Source organism: Sminthopsis crassicaudata, chromosome 3, assembly GCF_048593235.1.
Source record: "Sminthopsis crassicaudata isolate SCR6 chromosome 3, ASM4859323v1, whole genome shotgun sequence".
NCBI lineage: Eukaryota > Metazoa > Chordata > Mammalia > Dasyuromorphia > Dasyuridae > Sminthopsis > Sminthopsis crassicaudata.
In genome coordinates, this window is record NC_133619.1 from 336,451,628 (window position 1) to 336,469,043 (window position 17,416).

The 17,416-nt window shown below is 34.7% G+C and overlaps 2 protein-coding genes across 2 annotated transcripts in view; one reads left to right on the forward strand and one right to left on the reverse strand.

Moving 5' to 3' along the window:
• The window catches only part of LOC141561646 (uncharacterized), a 612,565-nt gene that overhangs the window by 203,196 nt on the left and 391,953 nt on the right, over positions 1–17,416 (forward strand). The gene's annotated exons all lie outside the window — the stretch shown is intronic.
• On the reverse strand, positions 4,593–10,535 carry SMCO1 (single-pass membrane protein with coiled-coil domains 1). Its single transcript, XM_074301526.1, has 3 exons — positions 10,392–10,535; positions 6,095–7,396; positions 4,593–5,546 (listed from the first exon to the last, which is right to left on the reverse strand). Exons 1-2 carry the CDS (start codon positions 10,484–10,486, stop codon positions 7,003–7,005), a joined length of 489 nt encoding a protein of 162 aa, XP_074157627.1. The 5' UTR covers positions 10,487–10,535; the 3' UTR covers positions 4,593–5,546; positions 6,095–7,002.

Here is a 17,416-nt window from a genome sequence, read left to right on the forward strand (position 1 = left end):
AACTTGGAGCACAACCTACAAGGCCCTTTTAGGTATAAAAGAGCCAAGCTGGAGCTCTCTCTTTGCAGGAGCCCTTCCCCCCCAAACATGCTATCCTTCCAGCCATGTAAGGGTTCCTGCCCACCCAACGACCACCTTTCGCCCTGGTTGTCTTTCTACCTTCAAGTTTACTTCCAAATTTCTACAATAAACCTTTTTATCAATCTAGGTTTTCAGGCCTGTAAATTCATTTACAGGGAACACTGCGCCTCATGGGACTATCTTACTATCTTTGCACCGACCAAAGGGGTTCCCCCTTTCCTATCTCTCATCAATTTCTGTTTTGGTTTGTTTGAGTTTTTTAATTTGTTGGTTTCCTAGTCTTTTAATTGCCTATCCAGTTCACTGATGTGTCAATTGGGGAAATGCTTGAAGATATATTTTCCACTTGTATTATGATTTTAAAGAAAAGTTCGGATTCTCTCTTATAAATGACGCTGTAAAGTAAAAGTAAAAAGTTTTAATCAAATAAGACAAGGTACAAACAATTTAGATTTACACAAAAAAACAAATAGAAATAAGAACAATTAACAACATGACAATTATAGCAGATAGAGGAAGAGAATACATCACCAATTCAAGGGGACCTCAAAAACTCAAATGGCTGGAAGCCCCGTTTCAGCATCAATCAACTTGAATTGTGTAAAGATTTTCCCGGGCGAAGCGTCCTTCCCACAGGTGAAGCTCAACTATGGCTTACAACACGGGCTTTTAATATATTTTCAGACAAAGAAGGCTCCCGGCCAAAGCTTATCTATATATTCATGTTGACTCACTCCAAACCCTGGTGTTTCCTTATCAATTGCATATGCACAGGGAGGAAGCCACCCAACCCTAAGCATAAGCATGTCCATGAATGGCTAGTTCCTGGTATCTATTGTCAAGGACATACAGAGTTTATGGAACGGTCAAATTCCTACAATTTAGAAGCTCAGGCCTGTTAGATTTGAGTGAGCTTATAATTCTAATATGAAATCTTAATTTCTTATTCACCACTAAATACTACTTTGGCTATATCCCAAAAATTTTGGTACTTTGCCTCATTATTGTCATTACCTTTTATGTAATTATCGATTGTCTCAATATATTCTTTCACCTACCCTTTCTTTAAGAGTTAGTTATTTAGTTTCTACTTAGTTTTAATCTATACCTCAAAGATTCTTTATGGAATAAAATGTTTATTGAATTATGTCCTGTAGCGAGCTGTCGTCTCCAGAAGCTGCCGGATCGCTCTCTGGGAAGAGATCTGCTGTGTCTACTCAAATCTCTCAGACAGATTCTTCTTCCTGTAGTGAACCGTTGTCTCCATGTAGTTGCTGTTAACTCTTGTCCAGAGAAGTGACTTCCCTTCCTGCAGAGAGTCCCGTCAGGCCTGATGCAATGCATACTTCTCCTTGAATCCTGGCTCTGAATCTCCTCCAGCTCTTATCCTTCTCCAGGCAGACTCACTTTCCAGGCCCACTGTTTTCTCTTTTATCCTCCCAGAGAATGGGCGTGGGATAATGCAAGGGCTTCTGGGAAGAACCACTTCAGCCAATGAGCTTGCTCCTTCTATCAAGTCAACCTGAGTTCTCACCTTGTAATTGTCCAGACAACCTGAATTCTCACCTTGTAATTGTCCAGACAACCTGAGTTCTCACCTAGTAATCCTAACAATGTCCAGAAAAGGATACTTAATATTTCTGCTTATTTTTATTCCTTAATACATGATCATTTTTTGTAAAGGTACTCCCTAGAGCTGAGACATAGGTATACACCTTTCTTTTTCCATTCAATATTCTTCAAAGATTTGCCATATCTAACTTTTGAAAAATTCTATTCATCTCTTTAACTTCCTTTTTGCTTACCTTATGGTTAGATTTATTTGGGTAAATTGAGGTCCTCCACTATACTCTCTATTTCCTCCTGTAACTCATTTGCTTATCCTTTAAGAATTTAGATGCTATGTCATTTGGTACATACATATTCAGTATTGATATTCATTATCTATGGTACTTTTTAGCAAAATTAGTTTCTCTGTTCATCCCTTTTCATTATCTCTATTTTTGCTTTTGTTTTGTCTAAGATCATGTTTGCTACTTCTGCCCTTTTACCTTCAGCTGAAGGTGTTTCAGTCTCTTATTTTAGCTTTATCTCTCTGTTGAAGTGTAAATAACATATAGTTGTATTCCGGTTTTTAATCAGCTTTACTATCCTTCTGTTTTATGGGTGAGTTCACATTCACATTGAGTTATGATCATTAAACTGTATATTTCCCTCCATCTTATACTTTTATAGTTTTTGTCCCTGTCCCCCTTTAAAAGTCTCTTTTCCTTCTGACAATTGTCTGCCATAGGCTCACTTCTCTCTTATGCCCTTTCTTTTTTATTTAATTACTTTTCTTTCTACTTTCCTATTGGGTAGGATGAATTTGTGTGTTCAACTTTGTATATATGAATTTTGGTATTCAACTTTGTATATATGTATAATGTTATTTTCTTTAGCTAATTCAAATGATTAAGATTCAAGTGTCACCTGTTCTTTCCTTACTGTCCTTTCTGTTATATAACTCTTGCTTGTTCTCCCTATTTATTTGAGATAATTTTCCCCATTCTTTTCCTTTCTTCCTTCTCCCAGAGATTTTACTATCCTACCTACCCTTTTTAAATCATCCACTTGCAACAGAATTATACTCAGGCTTTTCATTTAATTAGATCCCCTCTAAGAATCCTAGTGATTATAAATTTCTGAGAAATTATACATATCATCTTCCCATATAAGAATCCTAACAGTTTAATCCCTTATGATTTCTCACTTATGTTTCACATTTTAGGTTTCTCAATTCCTGTGTTTGAATGCTAGCTTTTCTGTTTAGCTCTAATCTAATTTATCACAAAGTCTTAAAAGTCCTCTATTTAATTAGAAATTCATTTCCCCCTTCTAATATTACACTCAGTGTTACTTGGTAGGTGTTTCTTAATTGTAATCCTAGATCTTCTACTTTTTCATTTATTTGATTTTGTTTTATTTTTCCTGATGTCTTATGAATCTATTTTCTTTCAGCAAGGTTTTCTGAATTACCAAGCTGCTAATTCTCTTTTTATAACTTCTTTGATTTTGTTTTATTGTTTCTTAATGTCTCATGAAGACATTAGCTTCTGTTTGGCCAATACCAATTTTCAAATAATTATCTTTTTTCAGCAAGGTTTTATATCTCTTTTACCAAACTTCTTTTCTCATTTTTTCCTCTGTTACTCTCATTGGTTTTTTTAAAATAGGGTTTTAAAAAAATCTTTTTTTTTTTTTTTTTTTTTTTTTTTTTGATCTTTAAAAAACCCCACAATATTCTAACTTTTCTAGGAATTCTTGTTGGCTTACGTTCAAATCACCATTTTTTTTGGGGGGGGAGGGGGGTTGCTTACAGATACTTTCAAGTCATCGTCTGCTTTTGTGTTTGTGTCTTGAGCTTCCCTATCACTCTCATAGCATTATAGAAACTCCAATTCTTTTTCATTTGTTCATTCTAGAATATCTGGCCTAAGCTTCTGTCTTTTGATGTTCTTCTCCTATTTTCACAGTTCAGGATGAGGGTCTGCAAGTTTTTAATACTTCCAAAGTGGTATGATCTGAGTTAAAGTCTGTTCATTGCCTCCTAATCTTAACTCTATCAGCTTCTGATTCGGTTACATCTGTTGGCTTGTGTATGGCTGAGTTTCTGTAGATTATCACTGGACTCACTGTTTGTCAAGGACCTTTTACAGCTTCAAAGCAACTAAACTGCTTCATGAGGAAACCCCAAAATTCTTAAAATCTCCTTGGATTCTGCCTCAGAGAAGGGACCCCACTCCAAGCACAAACAGTTTCCTCCTTATCTAAAAACTCTTTGAATTCTATTCAAATTCTAACCCTGGCTGAAACACAAGCAGTAAGACAATCTGGGACTCCATCCACGAGCCCCTTTCAAATTGTCCAAAGCCCCTATTATAAAAAGAGCCAAACTGAAATCCACTCTTTGCAGAAGTCCCAAACATGGCATCCTCACACCGGCCATATCAAGGATTTCTGTCCACCAGAACTAACCCTGGCTCTGGTGTCTTCCTACCTTTTAACCTTACTTCCAAATCCCATAATAAACTTCTTGTATCAATCTAGGTTTTCAGGTCTGTAAATTCCTTGACAGGGGACTCTTGCACCGTTACTAGACCTCATTAACTCTGTATCCTTGTGCTGAATCCAAAATGGTTGCAGGGGAGCTCTGTTTGACTCCCTGTATCCTGAACCTGCCACTAGACCTCAATTAAACCTAATTTCATTTAGGTACTCCTTATCTAGACCTCATCATGCTGACTTCCCTTTGGTTTAGATCTCTAGTCCTCATTATCTCACTGAAAGCTTATGTGTTTGATTAATGCTGGAACTAAGTTGTTGCTCAGTTCCGTGGTTCAAAGCTACACAGCTGCATTTCCTGAAGTTGTTCCATACACAGTTTCATCTAAATCACATGTTCAGTTTGCTCATGTGTGGTACGGAAATGGTGAGGGAACATCATTTAATAAAAAAGCTGGAGAGATCTCTAAAATAAAGCAAAGTTTATTGCACATTCTGGAGAGAAGAGTGTCCCACCCCATGAACAGACAACAGAAGAGAGGAAGCGCCTCCTGTGGGCAGGACATCCCCTCCCACCACTGACCCTCATCCTCATTGGCTGAGAGTCTTACATTCTAAACGCGAAAACTACCCACGAAATTGAACTTGACCAATAAGTACATAGTTGCCCATATTTGACTGAAATATGGAGAAAATTGTGTCATGGGAGGATAGGAGGAAGGGGACTCAATTATGCCCTTGACTCAATACTCAAAGTCCTTCAGGCCTACTCAAACTCTCAAGTAGATGAAGCCTTACTCGATTTTCACAACTGTCTGGAAAGATCTCACCTCATCTCATAAACTCACAACCACTTCTCTCAGCTCTGGATCTATGATCTGCAACTGAATAATGGTCAACAGAGTTGCCAGAGGCCTAATTCAAGTACTAATTCAAGATCTCCTAGGATCTTTTTCTATTTCAGTGCTTCCTGTCCTAGTGCTCTATCTTAGCCCCTTTTCCATCTTTGAGTACTGAAATGCTCCCTCTTGCAGCATATACTCCTGGCCCAATGTTATCAGACTTCTTTGCCTGTCTCCCTGAACTGACCTCGTTGGAAAGATGATTCATTATGACTTTTACTTGATTTTCTGATTAGAATTTAGTCTAGTATATTCACTAAATTGTTATAGATGAGGTATATTGGGTAAGCTAGTAAAAAATGTTTCTTCTCACTCTACATCTTGATTCTGCCCTTTAAATAAAGGCATACTTGGTCACTTTGGTCACCATATTCAAGTCAAAAATTTCTTTAGTTTTCGATGGATTATTTCCTGAACTTAATTGTCTTCTACTATAAGACACTATTATATTTTTAGTAAGATAGAAATAAAGGGCTTCACCCTTTTTGTAGTGTCAAGGAATTGGAAATGGAGTGGATGCTCATCAGTTGGGGGATGGATGAATATTATGGTATATATACAACAATATGTTCTTTTGGTTCTGCTCACTTTACTCAGGATCATGTAAGTATTTCTAGGCTTTTCTGAAATCAGTCTGCCCAACATTTCTTATAGAACAATAATATTCCATTACATTCATATACCATAAGAATATGACACCTTCCATTCCATCCATCCTTCTGTTGAAACCTTTCCTGACTACTTTGGCTTGTGATGAGCTATCATCTTTCCTCCTTCAAATTCCTCTAACCCTATGCCATGTAATTTGGCATTTGGGATGGCACTTTCCATTACAAGTCTGTTGGAACTTCCTTGAATCACCTTATTGTTGAAAAGAGCCAGGTCCATCCCTGTTGATCATCATATAATCTTATTGCTGTGTACAATGTTCTCTTGGGTCTGCTCACTTCACTTAGTATTAGTTCATGTAAGCATTTCCAGTTTTTTCTGAAATCATTCTGCCCATCATATTCTATTACATTCATATACTATAACATCCGGCCATCCCCCAACTGATGAGCATCTACTACATTTGGCATTTGCTACCTGTGGCATTTGTTTGTTGCAGTATTGTTATAGTCAAAAGATTAAACTGGAGAGCAAGGTAGGACTGGACAAGAAATAGCTGAAACCCAGGGATACAGAGTGTTTGCATGCTTGGTGGTTTAATGGACTCTGAGATGGCTGTTCCTTTACTCCCTCTCCAAACCTTGCATAGTTATTAGCATTGGAAACTAGTTATTTGGGAACTAGGGTAGACTAAGAAAGAGAAAGGAGGAAAAGATGATAAAGAATTATAGTTGCTAGTAAGAGATAAAGAAAAGTTGGAATGGAAGGAGCAGTGACTATGAAAAGTACTATTATTATTCAAGAGTCTATGGGCAGGGATTTTTAGAAAAGGTTCAGAGGGACTGTCTGGGATGGTGTTGGAGTGCCTCACAGGAAACTAGAGCTTAAGAGGACTGTGGACTACGGGAGGTTCAGTTATATTGTAAACCTATAGTACTACAGCTATGATTAAGCTAAATCACATAGGATAATGAAATTTCTTAGCTACAGTTTTGGAAGTCTTCATTTTTATGTTATTTTGTGTGAGAAACAAGTTATAACTGAAATAAGATTCAAGAGCCAACAGCAACTTAACTTGATAATTAAATCTTTATGTATTTACATATGTAGCCCCAACTGTACTGTAAGCTTTGAAGGAAAAGACTATGTGTTCTATATACTTCTTTATATCCCCCATATCACCTACTATGATGCTATTGAAATTGTATGATGATTGAATGAAGAGTCCTTTTGGCAATGGGAACAGACCAGGAAGTTCAGAGAATTGCATATATGAATATAAATATTTAAAATTTCTCATCACAAGCATGAATTAGCTTTGGATGGGGAATGCCACCATTTCAAAGATTTCCCTTTGTTCTTTTTTTTAAGATTTTTCACTTTTCTTCTTTTCTATCATCTGAACTGCATGTAGCAAACTCTTCTGCAAAACTTGGTTTTTCATCATGTTGGTTATTATGGGGGTGATATCAGGGATGTATGTCTGCCTCAGATTAGCTGAATAGTATTCTGCTTTGCTGCTATGTGCAATAAAGAAGGTACAGAAGGCTTTGACATCTTCTTCCTGAAGTCCTAATGCCTCTAAAACTGTCTCCCATACAATCCTAATATGCTTGTTATTGTTTTTTCTCTTTAGAACAGTGGCCAGAGTGGGAAGTCCTCTCTTCAGATCTGGAAACTTCTCAAGCACCTGAGAGTGTAGATAGTGAAGTGTTTCAGTGATGTAGCTGTAGAATACATTTAATTCCAAAGAAGTGAACCTATAAAAAAGTTGGAAAAAGTCCTTGAGAAACAGAATTATTTTCTGCAGATATATGAAATGAATTTCCATTAAGACAGAGCAGTTTAAAATGACAAACTTGACATTGACAAGTGAATCATTTGTTTTTTTTTTTTTTTAAGTAGAATTTATTTAATCTTGTACTATTCTTTTTTTTTTTTATTTTATTTTATAATTATAACATTTTTTGACATTACATATGCATGGGTAATTTTTTACAACATTATCCCTTGCACTTACTTCTGTTCAGATTTTTTTCTCTTCCTCCCCCAACCCCCTCCCCCAGATGGCAAGCAGTCTTATATATGTTAAATATATTACAGTATATTCTAGATACAATATATGTGTGTAGAACCGAATTTTTTGTTGCACAGGAAGAATTGGATTCAGAAGGTAAAAATAACAGTTTACATTCATTTCCCAGTGTTCCTTTTCTGGATGTAGCTGGTTCTGTCCATCATTAATCAATTGGAATTGGATTAGCTCTTCTCTATGTTGAAGAAATCCACTTCCATCAGCATACATCCTCATACAGTATCATTGTTGAAGTGTATAAAGATCTTCTGGTTCTGCTCGTTTCACTCAGCATCAGTTGATGTAAGTCTCTCCAAGCCTCTCTGTATTTCTCCTGTTGGTCATTTCTTATAGAACAATAATATTCCATAACATTCATATACCATAGTTTACCCAACCATTCTCCAATTGATGGACATCCATTCATTTTCCAGCTTCTAGCCACTATGAAAAGGGCTGCCACAAACATTTTGGCACATACAGGACCCTTTCCCTTCTCTAGTAGTTCCTTGGGGTATAAGCCCAGTAGTAGTATGGCTGGGTCAAAGGGTATGCACATTTTGATAACTTTTTGGGCATAATTCCAGATTGCTCTCCAGAATGGTTGGATTCTTTCACAACTCCACCAACAATGCATCAGTGTCCCAGTTTTCCCACAGCCCCTCCAACATTCATCGTTATTTGTTCCTGTCATCTTAGCCAATCTGACAGGTGTGTAATGATACCTCAGAGTTGTCTTAATTTGCATTTCTCTGATCAATAGTGATTTGGAACACTCTTTCATATGAGTGGAAATAGTTTTAATTTCATCATCTGAAAATTGTCTGTTCATATCCTTTGACCATTTATCAATTGGAGAATGGCTTGATTTCTTATAAATTAAAGTCAATTCTCTGTATATTTTGGAGATGAGGCCTTTATCAGAACCTTTAACTGTAAAAATGTTTTCCCAATTTGTTACTTCCCTTCTAATCTTGTTTGCATTAGTTTTGTTTGTGCAGAAACTTTTTAATTTGGTGTAATCAAAATGTTCTATTTTGTGATCAATAATGGTCTCTAGTTCTCCCTTGGACACAAACTCCTTCCTCCTCCACAAGTCTGAGAGGTAAACCATCCCATGTTCCTCCAATTTATTTATGATTTCGTTCTTTATGCCTAAATCTTGGACCCATTTTGATCTAATCTTAGTATGTGGTGTTAAATGTGGGTCCATGCCTAGTTTCTGCCATACTAATTTCCAGTTTTCCCAGCAGTTTTTGTCAAATAATGAATTCTTATCCCAAAATTTGGGATCTTTGGGTTTGTCAAAGATTAGATTGCTATTTTTATTCACTATCTTGTCCTGTGAACCTAACCTATGCCACTGATCAACTAGTCTATTTCTTAGCCAATACCAAATGGTTTTGGTGACTGTTGCTTTATAATATAGCTTTAAATCAGGTACACTTAGACCACCTTCCTCTGACTTTTTTTTCATTAGTTCCCTTGCAATTCTCGACCTTTTATTCTTCCATATGAATTTTGTTGTTATTTTTTCTAGGTCATTAAGATAGTTTCTTGGGAGTCTGATTGGTATAGCACTAAATAAATAGATTAGTTTGGGGAGTATTGTCATCTTAATTATATTCGCTCGGCCTATCCAAGAACATTGAATGTCTTTCCAATGATTTAAATCTGACTTTATTTTTGTGGCAAGTGTTTTGTAATTTTGCTCATATAATTCCTGACTCTCCTTTGGTAGATATATACCCAAATATTTGATACTATCGACTGTTATTTTGAATGGAATTTCTCTTTGTATCTCTTGCTGTTGGATTGTGTTGGTAATGTATAAAAATCCTGAGGATTTATGTGGATTTATTTTGTATCCTGCGACTTTGCTAAAATTCTGAATTATTTCTAATAGCTTTTTAGCAGAGTCTTTGGGGTTCTCTAAGTATACCATCATGTCATCTGCGAAAAGTGACAATTTGATTTCTTCATTTCCTACTCTAATTCCTTGGATCTCTTTCTCGGCTCTTATTGCCAAGGCTAGAGTTTCTAGTACTATATTGAATAGTAATGGTGATAGTGGGCAACCTTGTTTCACTCCTGATCTTACAGGGAAAGGTTCTAGTTTATCACCATTACATATGATGTTTACTGAAGGTTTTAAATATATGCTCCTTATTATTTTAAGGAATAGTCCATTTATTCCTATACTCTCAAGCGTTTTTAGTAGGAATGGATGTTGGATTTTATCAAATGCCTTTTCTGCATCTATTGAGATGATCATATGGTTTTTATTAATTTGATTATTAATATGGTCAATTATACTAATAGTTTTCCTAATATTAAACCAGCCCTGCATTCCTGGTATAAATCCCACTTGGTCATAGTGTATTATCCTGGGGATGAATTTCTGAAGTGAATTTCTGAAATGAATTTCCATTAAGACAGAGCAGTTTAAAATGACAAACTTGACATTGACAAGTGAATCATTTGTTTTTTAGAAAAAAAAAAAAAGGTACTTAAGAAACACCTATATTATAATGAGTTAGTACTTAGCTTTCATTACATCTAGGAAAATATTTTTTCATGGTTCATCATTGTAATAGCATTGGGAAATTAAGTTAAATGGCTATTCAAATAAGAATGAAAAACAAACTACATCCTAAGTCACCTTTTTTGCTTGATCTTACTTGATCTCCAGAACTGCTGTCCATATTTCATCTTGGGCTGCTTGGCTTTCCAGAGTCTTTTTATGAAATTCAAATTTTTGAGTCAGATTTTCCATGGCAGAGTCTAGTTTTTCAAACTGTATCTCCAAGGTCTGAAGTTTTTTTCCTACTCTAAAGGATGAGAAAAGCAAGCTTTAGGCAAGTGTGGTCGCACACTCCTATCTTTCCAACTACTAGGGAGGCTGAAGCTGAGTGATCTCTTTAGCTCTTAAATTCCAATGCAGTGGATTATATCTGTCTGGTTAGAGGGAAATCTGGTAAGGAGTGAGGGAAACAGTTCAGGTTGCCTGAGAAGGGAACCAGCCCAGGTAATAAAGGATTGTTGTTCTTTGTCTTAAAAAGGTCCAGTTGATTATCAGTAATGTGATCAGGCCCTGAATAGTTCCTGCACTTCAAGCCTGGTTTAGGTGGGGAAACCTAGTAGAAGAAAGGAAAATGAGGAAGAAGACAATTAAGCTTTACTTTAGATCAGTGGGCAAAGTTGCTTAAACTTCTACACTAAAAGAGAGCCTGACTGCTTTGACAGTGACTAATTTAAAATTTCATCAGTAATTTTTGGCCTTCCAGGTTGTGAAGTAACAGAAACAGAATATCACAGCGCTTTGACAATTAATCCAGTAAAAAAATGAAAAAAGAATACCAGACGAGAGTAATGATCATGAAATCCAAAGAGAAACTATAGTAAGTGCATTTTGCCAGCCATCTTTGCCCAAGAAGATAATGGGAAGATTTTTGATATTGGGCAAAGGGCCTACCCAGAAAAAACAGCTTAAGAGTTTAGTTCACAGGAACTCCAACTTGGAACCTGGGGTCAAAATAGAAGAGCATGCAGTGTGCAGCTTTCTATAGGGATAAAGAGACAAGAATGCAGATCTAGCCAGGGATTTATCTGTCAGCTGTATAAATCCCAGGATCTTGCAGGGAGTGGCCCATTATTGGGATGTGCCTTAGATTAAATCATTCTAGGACAGACTGCACTACAAAAACCACTTTGGCATAGTATGCTGGCTTAATCTGCTCCTGCAGTCCTTAAAGAACATAGTGCCCATTACCCAGAGTCCAAACAGATCAGGAGCTCATTATTCCCCCTAGGAATGCACAGAGCCTAGCTCTGACACACAGACCCACTTGTCAAAGAAAAAAATGCTAATAGTATGCATTTTAGGCATAAGTCTGCCAGACACAATTTTTACTAATTTTGTTTTTTTCTAAATCTGAGCATTTCTAGCTTAGAGAAAGAAATGCCTAACCTGCCATAGTTTTCCCATATTCAAACATTTATCTCCTTTTTAAATTTCAATAGTATTTTATTTTTCCAGTTACACGTAAAGAAAGATTGTTTTCAACATTCATTTTTGTAAAATGTTGAGTTCCAAAAATTTTCCCTCCTTCCTTACTTTCTCTCCCTAAGACAGCAAACAATCTATATCATACATCTATCTACAATCATTTTAAACATTTTTCATATTAGTCATGTTGTAAAAGAAAAATCAAAACAAAAGGGAAAAATCATGATTACAAAAAAGCAAACAAAAAATAGTGAAAATAGTATGCTTCGATCCACATTCAATTTCCATTGTTCTCTTTCTGGATGTAGATGGTATTTTTCAACATCAGTTCTATTAGAATAGACATTTCTCTTTTATTAAGAAAATTTGAAGTAATAATTATAATTCTTGAACTAGGAAAAGGTTAAAATATGTTAAATAGAGTTTGCAGTTAAATATTCTCCCACAGAATTCAGGAGAAATTAAGAGAAGAAAACAATGATGATAAAGATTATCTTTTAATCAGAAGCCAGGTATCCAAAACACAAATCCAAAAGAAAACAATAATTTTATGTCATTGATAAGCAAAACCTCAAAGAAAATTGCAGATTTATCATAAGCTCTACTGGAATTCCTTGAAGAAATGAAGTGAAAGTTAAAAAAAAATCATATAAATGAAATGAATAAGTGAATAAATAAATATATTAATTTATTAAGGTGAAAAATTTTGCTTAAGTAAATGGACTCCTTGAAAATGTATGTAGTTTAAACAGATCAGTGATACCATGAGACAACAATAAATATTACAACAAAACTGAAAGACTGAAAAAAAACAAGAAAATATAAAGTACCTCTTATTTTAAAAAAAATGACTTGAATGGGTCAAAGAAAGATAATTTAAAAATCATCAGATTCCCTGAATGCCATGACTATAAAAAGCATAAATAGTATATTTTTTAAAAACCATAAATAAAAACATTAAGACTTGTTGCTTTTAACTAAAAGATAAAATGAAATAAAAGGAAACCATTGGACAACTTGTGAAAGGAATCCCAAAATGAAAATGTCAAGGAATATCATGGTACAAATTCAGAACTTCCAGGTCAAAGAAAAAACTAATGCAAACATAATGAAAGAATTCAATACCAAGGATCCACTAACAGAGTCATACAAGACCTGTCATCTATAATTACAAAAGAAAAGAGAGTTTGGAACATAGTATTTCATAAAGTAAAAAATAAAAAAAAAAAATAAAGGCTTATAGCTTAGAATAATTTACTCAGAAATCTTCAAACAAACAATTCTCTTTCCCTTTGAAAAAATTTTCACTTAATTCTGGTGGTTCATCTAGTTATATCTCTATTTCTCTAATTCCTTTTTATTATTATTATTATTATTATAACTTTTTATTTACAAGATATATACATGGGTAATTTTACAGCATTGACAATTGCCAAAACTTTTGTTACAATTTTTCCCCTTCTTACTCCCACCCCCTCCCCCAGATGTCAGGTAGACCAATATATGTTAAATACGTTAAAGTATGTGTTAAATACAATATATGTATACATGTCCATACAGTTATTTTACTGCACAAAAAGAATCAGACTTTGAAATAGTGTACGATTAACTTGTAAAGGAAATAAAAAATGCAGGTGGACAAAAATAGAGGGATTGATTGGGAATTCTTTGCAGTCGTTCATAGTCATTTCTCAGAGTTCTTTCGCTGGGTATAGCTGGTTCAATTCATTACTGTTCTATTGGAACTGATTTGGTTCATCTCATTGCTGAAGAGAGCCACGTCCATCAGAATTGATCCTCATATAGTATTATTGTTGAAGTATATAATGACCCTCTAGTCCTGTTCATTTCATTCAGCATCAGTTCATGTAAGTCTCTCCAGGCCTTTCTGAAATCATCTTGCTGGTCATTTCTTAAGAACAATAATATTCCATAACATTCATATACCACAATTTATTCAGCCATTCTCCAATTGATGGGCATCCACGTAGTTTCTAGTTTCTGGCCACTACAAAGAGGGCTACCACAAACATTCTTGTACATACAGGTCCCTTTCCCTTTTTTTTTTTTTTTAATTAATAATTTTTTATTATATATATATTTTTTATAATATTATCCCTTGTATTCATTTTTCCAAATTATCCCCCCCTCCCTCTATTCCCTCCCCCCGATGACAGGCAATCCCATACATTTTACATGTGTTACAATATAGTCTAGATACAATACATGTGTGTGAATATCATTTTCTTGTTGCACAATAAACTTTAGATTCCGAAGGTACATGTAACCTGGGCAGACAGATATTAGTGCTAACAATTTACATTCACTTCCCAGTGTTTCTTCTCTGGGTGTAGCTACCTCTGTCCATCATTGATCAACTGGAAGTGAGTTGGCTCTTCTTTATGTTGAAGATTTCCACTTCCATCAGAATACTCCCTTTCCCTTTTTAAAGATCTCTTTGGGATATAAGTCCAGTAGTAACAGTGCTGGGTCGAAGGGTATGCACAATTTGATAACTTTTTGAGCATAATTCCAAATTGCTCTCCAGAATGGCTGGATGTATTCAATTCACAATTCCACCAACGATGTATCAGTGTCCCAGTTTTCCCACATCCCTCCAACATTCCACATTATCTTTCCTTGTACATTCTAGCCAATCTGACAGGTATGTAGTGATATCTCAGAGTTGTCTTAATTTGCATTTCTCTGATTAATAATGACTTGGAGCATCTTTTCATATGGCTAGAAATAGTTTCAATTTCATCATCTGAAAATTGTCTGTTCATATCCTTTGACCATTTATCAACTGAGAATGGCTTGATTTCTTATAAATTAAAGTCAATTCTCTATATATTTTGGAAATGAGGCCTTTATCAGAAACTTTGACTTTAAAAATGTTTTCCCAGTTTATTGCTTCCCTTCTAATCTTGTCTGCATTAGTTTTGGTTGCACAAAAACTTTTCAGTTTGATATAATCAAAATTTTCTATTTTGTGATCAATCTCTAGTTCTTGTTTGGTCATAAATTCCTTTCTTTTCCACAGGTCTGAGAGGTAAAGTATCTTATGTTCTTCTAATTTATTTATAATTTCATTCTTTATGCCTAGATCATGAATCCATTTTGACTTTATCTTGGTGTATGGTGTTAAGTGTGGGTCAATGCCGAATTTCTGTCATACTAATTTCCAATTTTCCCAGCAGTTTTTGTCAAACAGTGAATTCTTATCCCAAAAGCTGGGGTCTTTGGGTTTGTCAAATACTAGATTATTAAAGTTATGTCAATATTTTGACATATTTTATGTCAAGTTATTTCAATATTTTGTCCTTTGAACCTAAACTGTTCCACTGATCAACTAGTCTATTTCTTAGCCAATACCAAATGGTTTTGGTAACTGCTACTTTATAATATAAAATTTTAGATCTGGTACAGCTAGGTCACCTTAATTTGATTTTTTTTTTATTAATTCCCTTGAAATTCTTGACCTTTTGTTTTTTAATGTGAACTTCGTTGCTATTTTTTCTAAGTTATTAAAATAGTTTCTGGGAGTCTGTTATATCACTAAAAAAATAGATTAGGTAGTATCTTCATCTTTATTATATTTGCTCACCCTATCCAAGAGCATTTAATATTTTTCTAATTGGTTAGATCTGACTTTATTTGTGTGGAAAATGTTTTGTAGTTTTGCTCATATAATTCCTGATTTTCCCTTGGCAGATAGATTCCCAAATATTTTATACTATTGGTAGTTTAAATGGAATTTCTCTTTGTAACTATAAGTGTTGGATTATGTTAGTGATATATAAGAATGCTGATGAGTTATGTGGGTTTATTTTGTATCCTGCAACTTTGCAAAAGGTGTGGATTATTTCTAATAGCTTTTTAGTAGAATCTCTGGAGTTCTCTAAGTATACCATCATATCATCAGCAAAGAGTGATAATTTTATTTCCTCATTATCTACTTTAATTCCTTTAATCTCGTTCTCAACTCTAATTACCTAAGCTAACATTTCTAATACAATATTGAATAATAATGGTGATAGTAGGCAACCTTGTTGCACTCCTGATCTTATTGGGAATTGTTCCATTTTATCCCCATTACATATTAGATTCCCAGCTTCTTAAACTTATTCTTGACCTCATATGAGGTTATAATTTAATGTGAGAATCATGAAATTATGATTTATTATCAGCAAGCATTTTTTTTGTATACCTATTTTATGTGTGCCTATCTACTTGGGGTCTCACAAAAATTTTTTGAATGAAAAGGGATCACGTGTAGAAAAAGTTTAAGAAATCCTGGCATCTAGATCATCAAAATTATTCTTTTGGATCCTGTCATGCATCGTATCAGCTATCCCTCCCAGCTTTGTGACATCTGCAAATTTGATAAATGTGCTAGCTATAACTTAACGTGCAGCTCTCTGGGATACTACCTACATCTCCCATAACTTACTTTGAACCATTAATAACTACTTTTTGAATCTGGCCACACAACCAGTTCTGAATTCATCTTATTATATTTTCATCTAATCCATTCTTATTACCTTTTCTACCAGAATGTTATCAAAAACTTTATGGAAAGTTCTGCTAAGATCTTAAGTATACCATATTTATACCATTGCCCTTAACTACTAATTTAATAATTTTGTTAAAGTTAGAATTAAACGTCCAGGTAAGGTCTAATAAGGGCAAAATACAGTGCCCAAAAAAACTCCAACAACTTCAAAATGAATTGATATTAGCTTAACTATTTCTGATAAAGCCATATCTGGCACTTTGTGTTCAGTGCTTCCTTTTCTAAGTATTTTCCTGCTGTTGCTTTAATGATTTTTCCAGGAATTTTCTCAGGAATTGAAACCTTCTGTTTTCAATTCTCACTATCCCTCTCTTCCCAAGCAATAGGAGACCCTTTATTGAGTCTCCTCTTTTCCCTAATATTGCTTAAAATTACCCTTTCTTGACTGTTTTACTCTAAGATAGACTTGCTCATGTTATTGATACAGTAGTATCATGCTTTGTTGTTGTTTTGTTACCTGTTCCCAGTTTCCATCTTATGTATATCTTTCTAAAATCCAAGTTGGTTGGTGAGTTCCTTGTGCAAATGAACATAATGCTCCATTAATTAGACTTAAAGGAAGGGAATATTTCTTGCCTGCCTTTGTATCCTCATTTCTTAGCACAGTTCCTGGAACAAAGGAAGTGCTTAATGTTTATTTACTGACTGAATTTCTGTCCTCTTCACTCATTCACTGGCTGTTTTGGTATTTCTTCATGGTTCCTGTTATTCCCTCAGCTAAACTTTCCCTGTTCAACTCTTTTCCCTTTCTCTAAATTTAGAAAAAAAAAAAAAACAAAAAAAACCAAAAAACCAACTTAATTTTTGTCAAAGTTCCAAATAAAATCCTCCTTTCCTATTGAATCTCCCCTGAACACTTCATTAGGAAGTAATCTCTTCTCCTCTAAATTGCTTGGATTAGGTATTGTCTATACCATTAGTAGTTTTCTTTTGCCAATTTGTGTATGTCATTTTTCCTCCCATAATGAGGGGACTCCATATTGAGGTCATAAATCCCTTCTATTACCCTGTACACAATGTGCAGCATATAATAGTTGGTCAATAAATTTGATGGAATGAAATTTGTAATGTATAATTTCCTCTCTAAAATCTTTTCTGATTTTTCCAGTTAGAAGTGATCC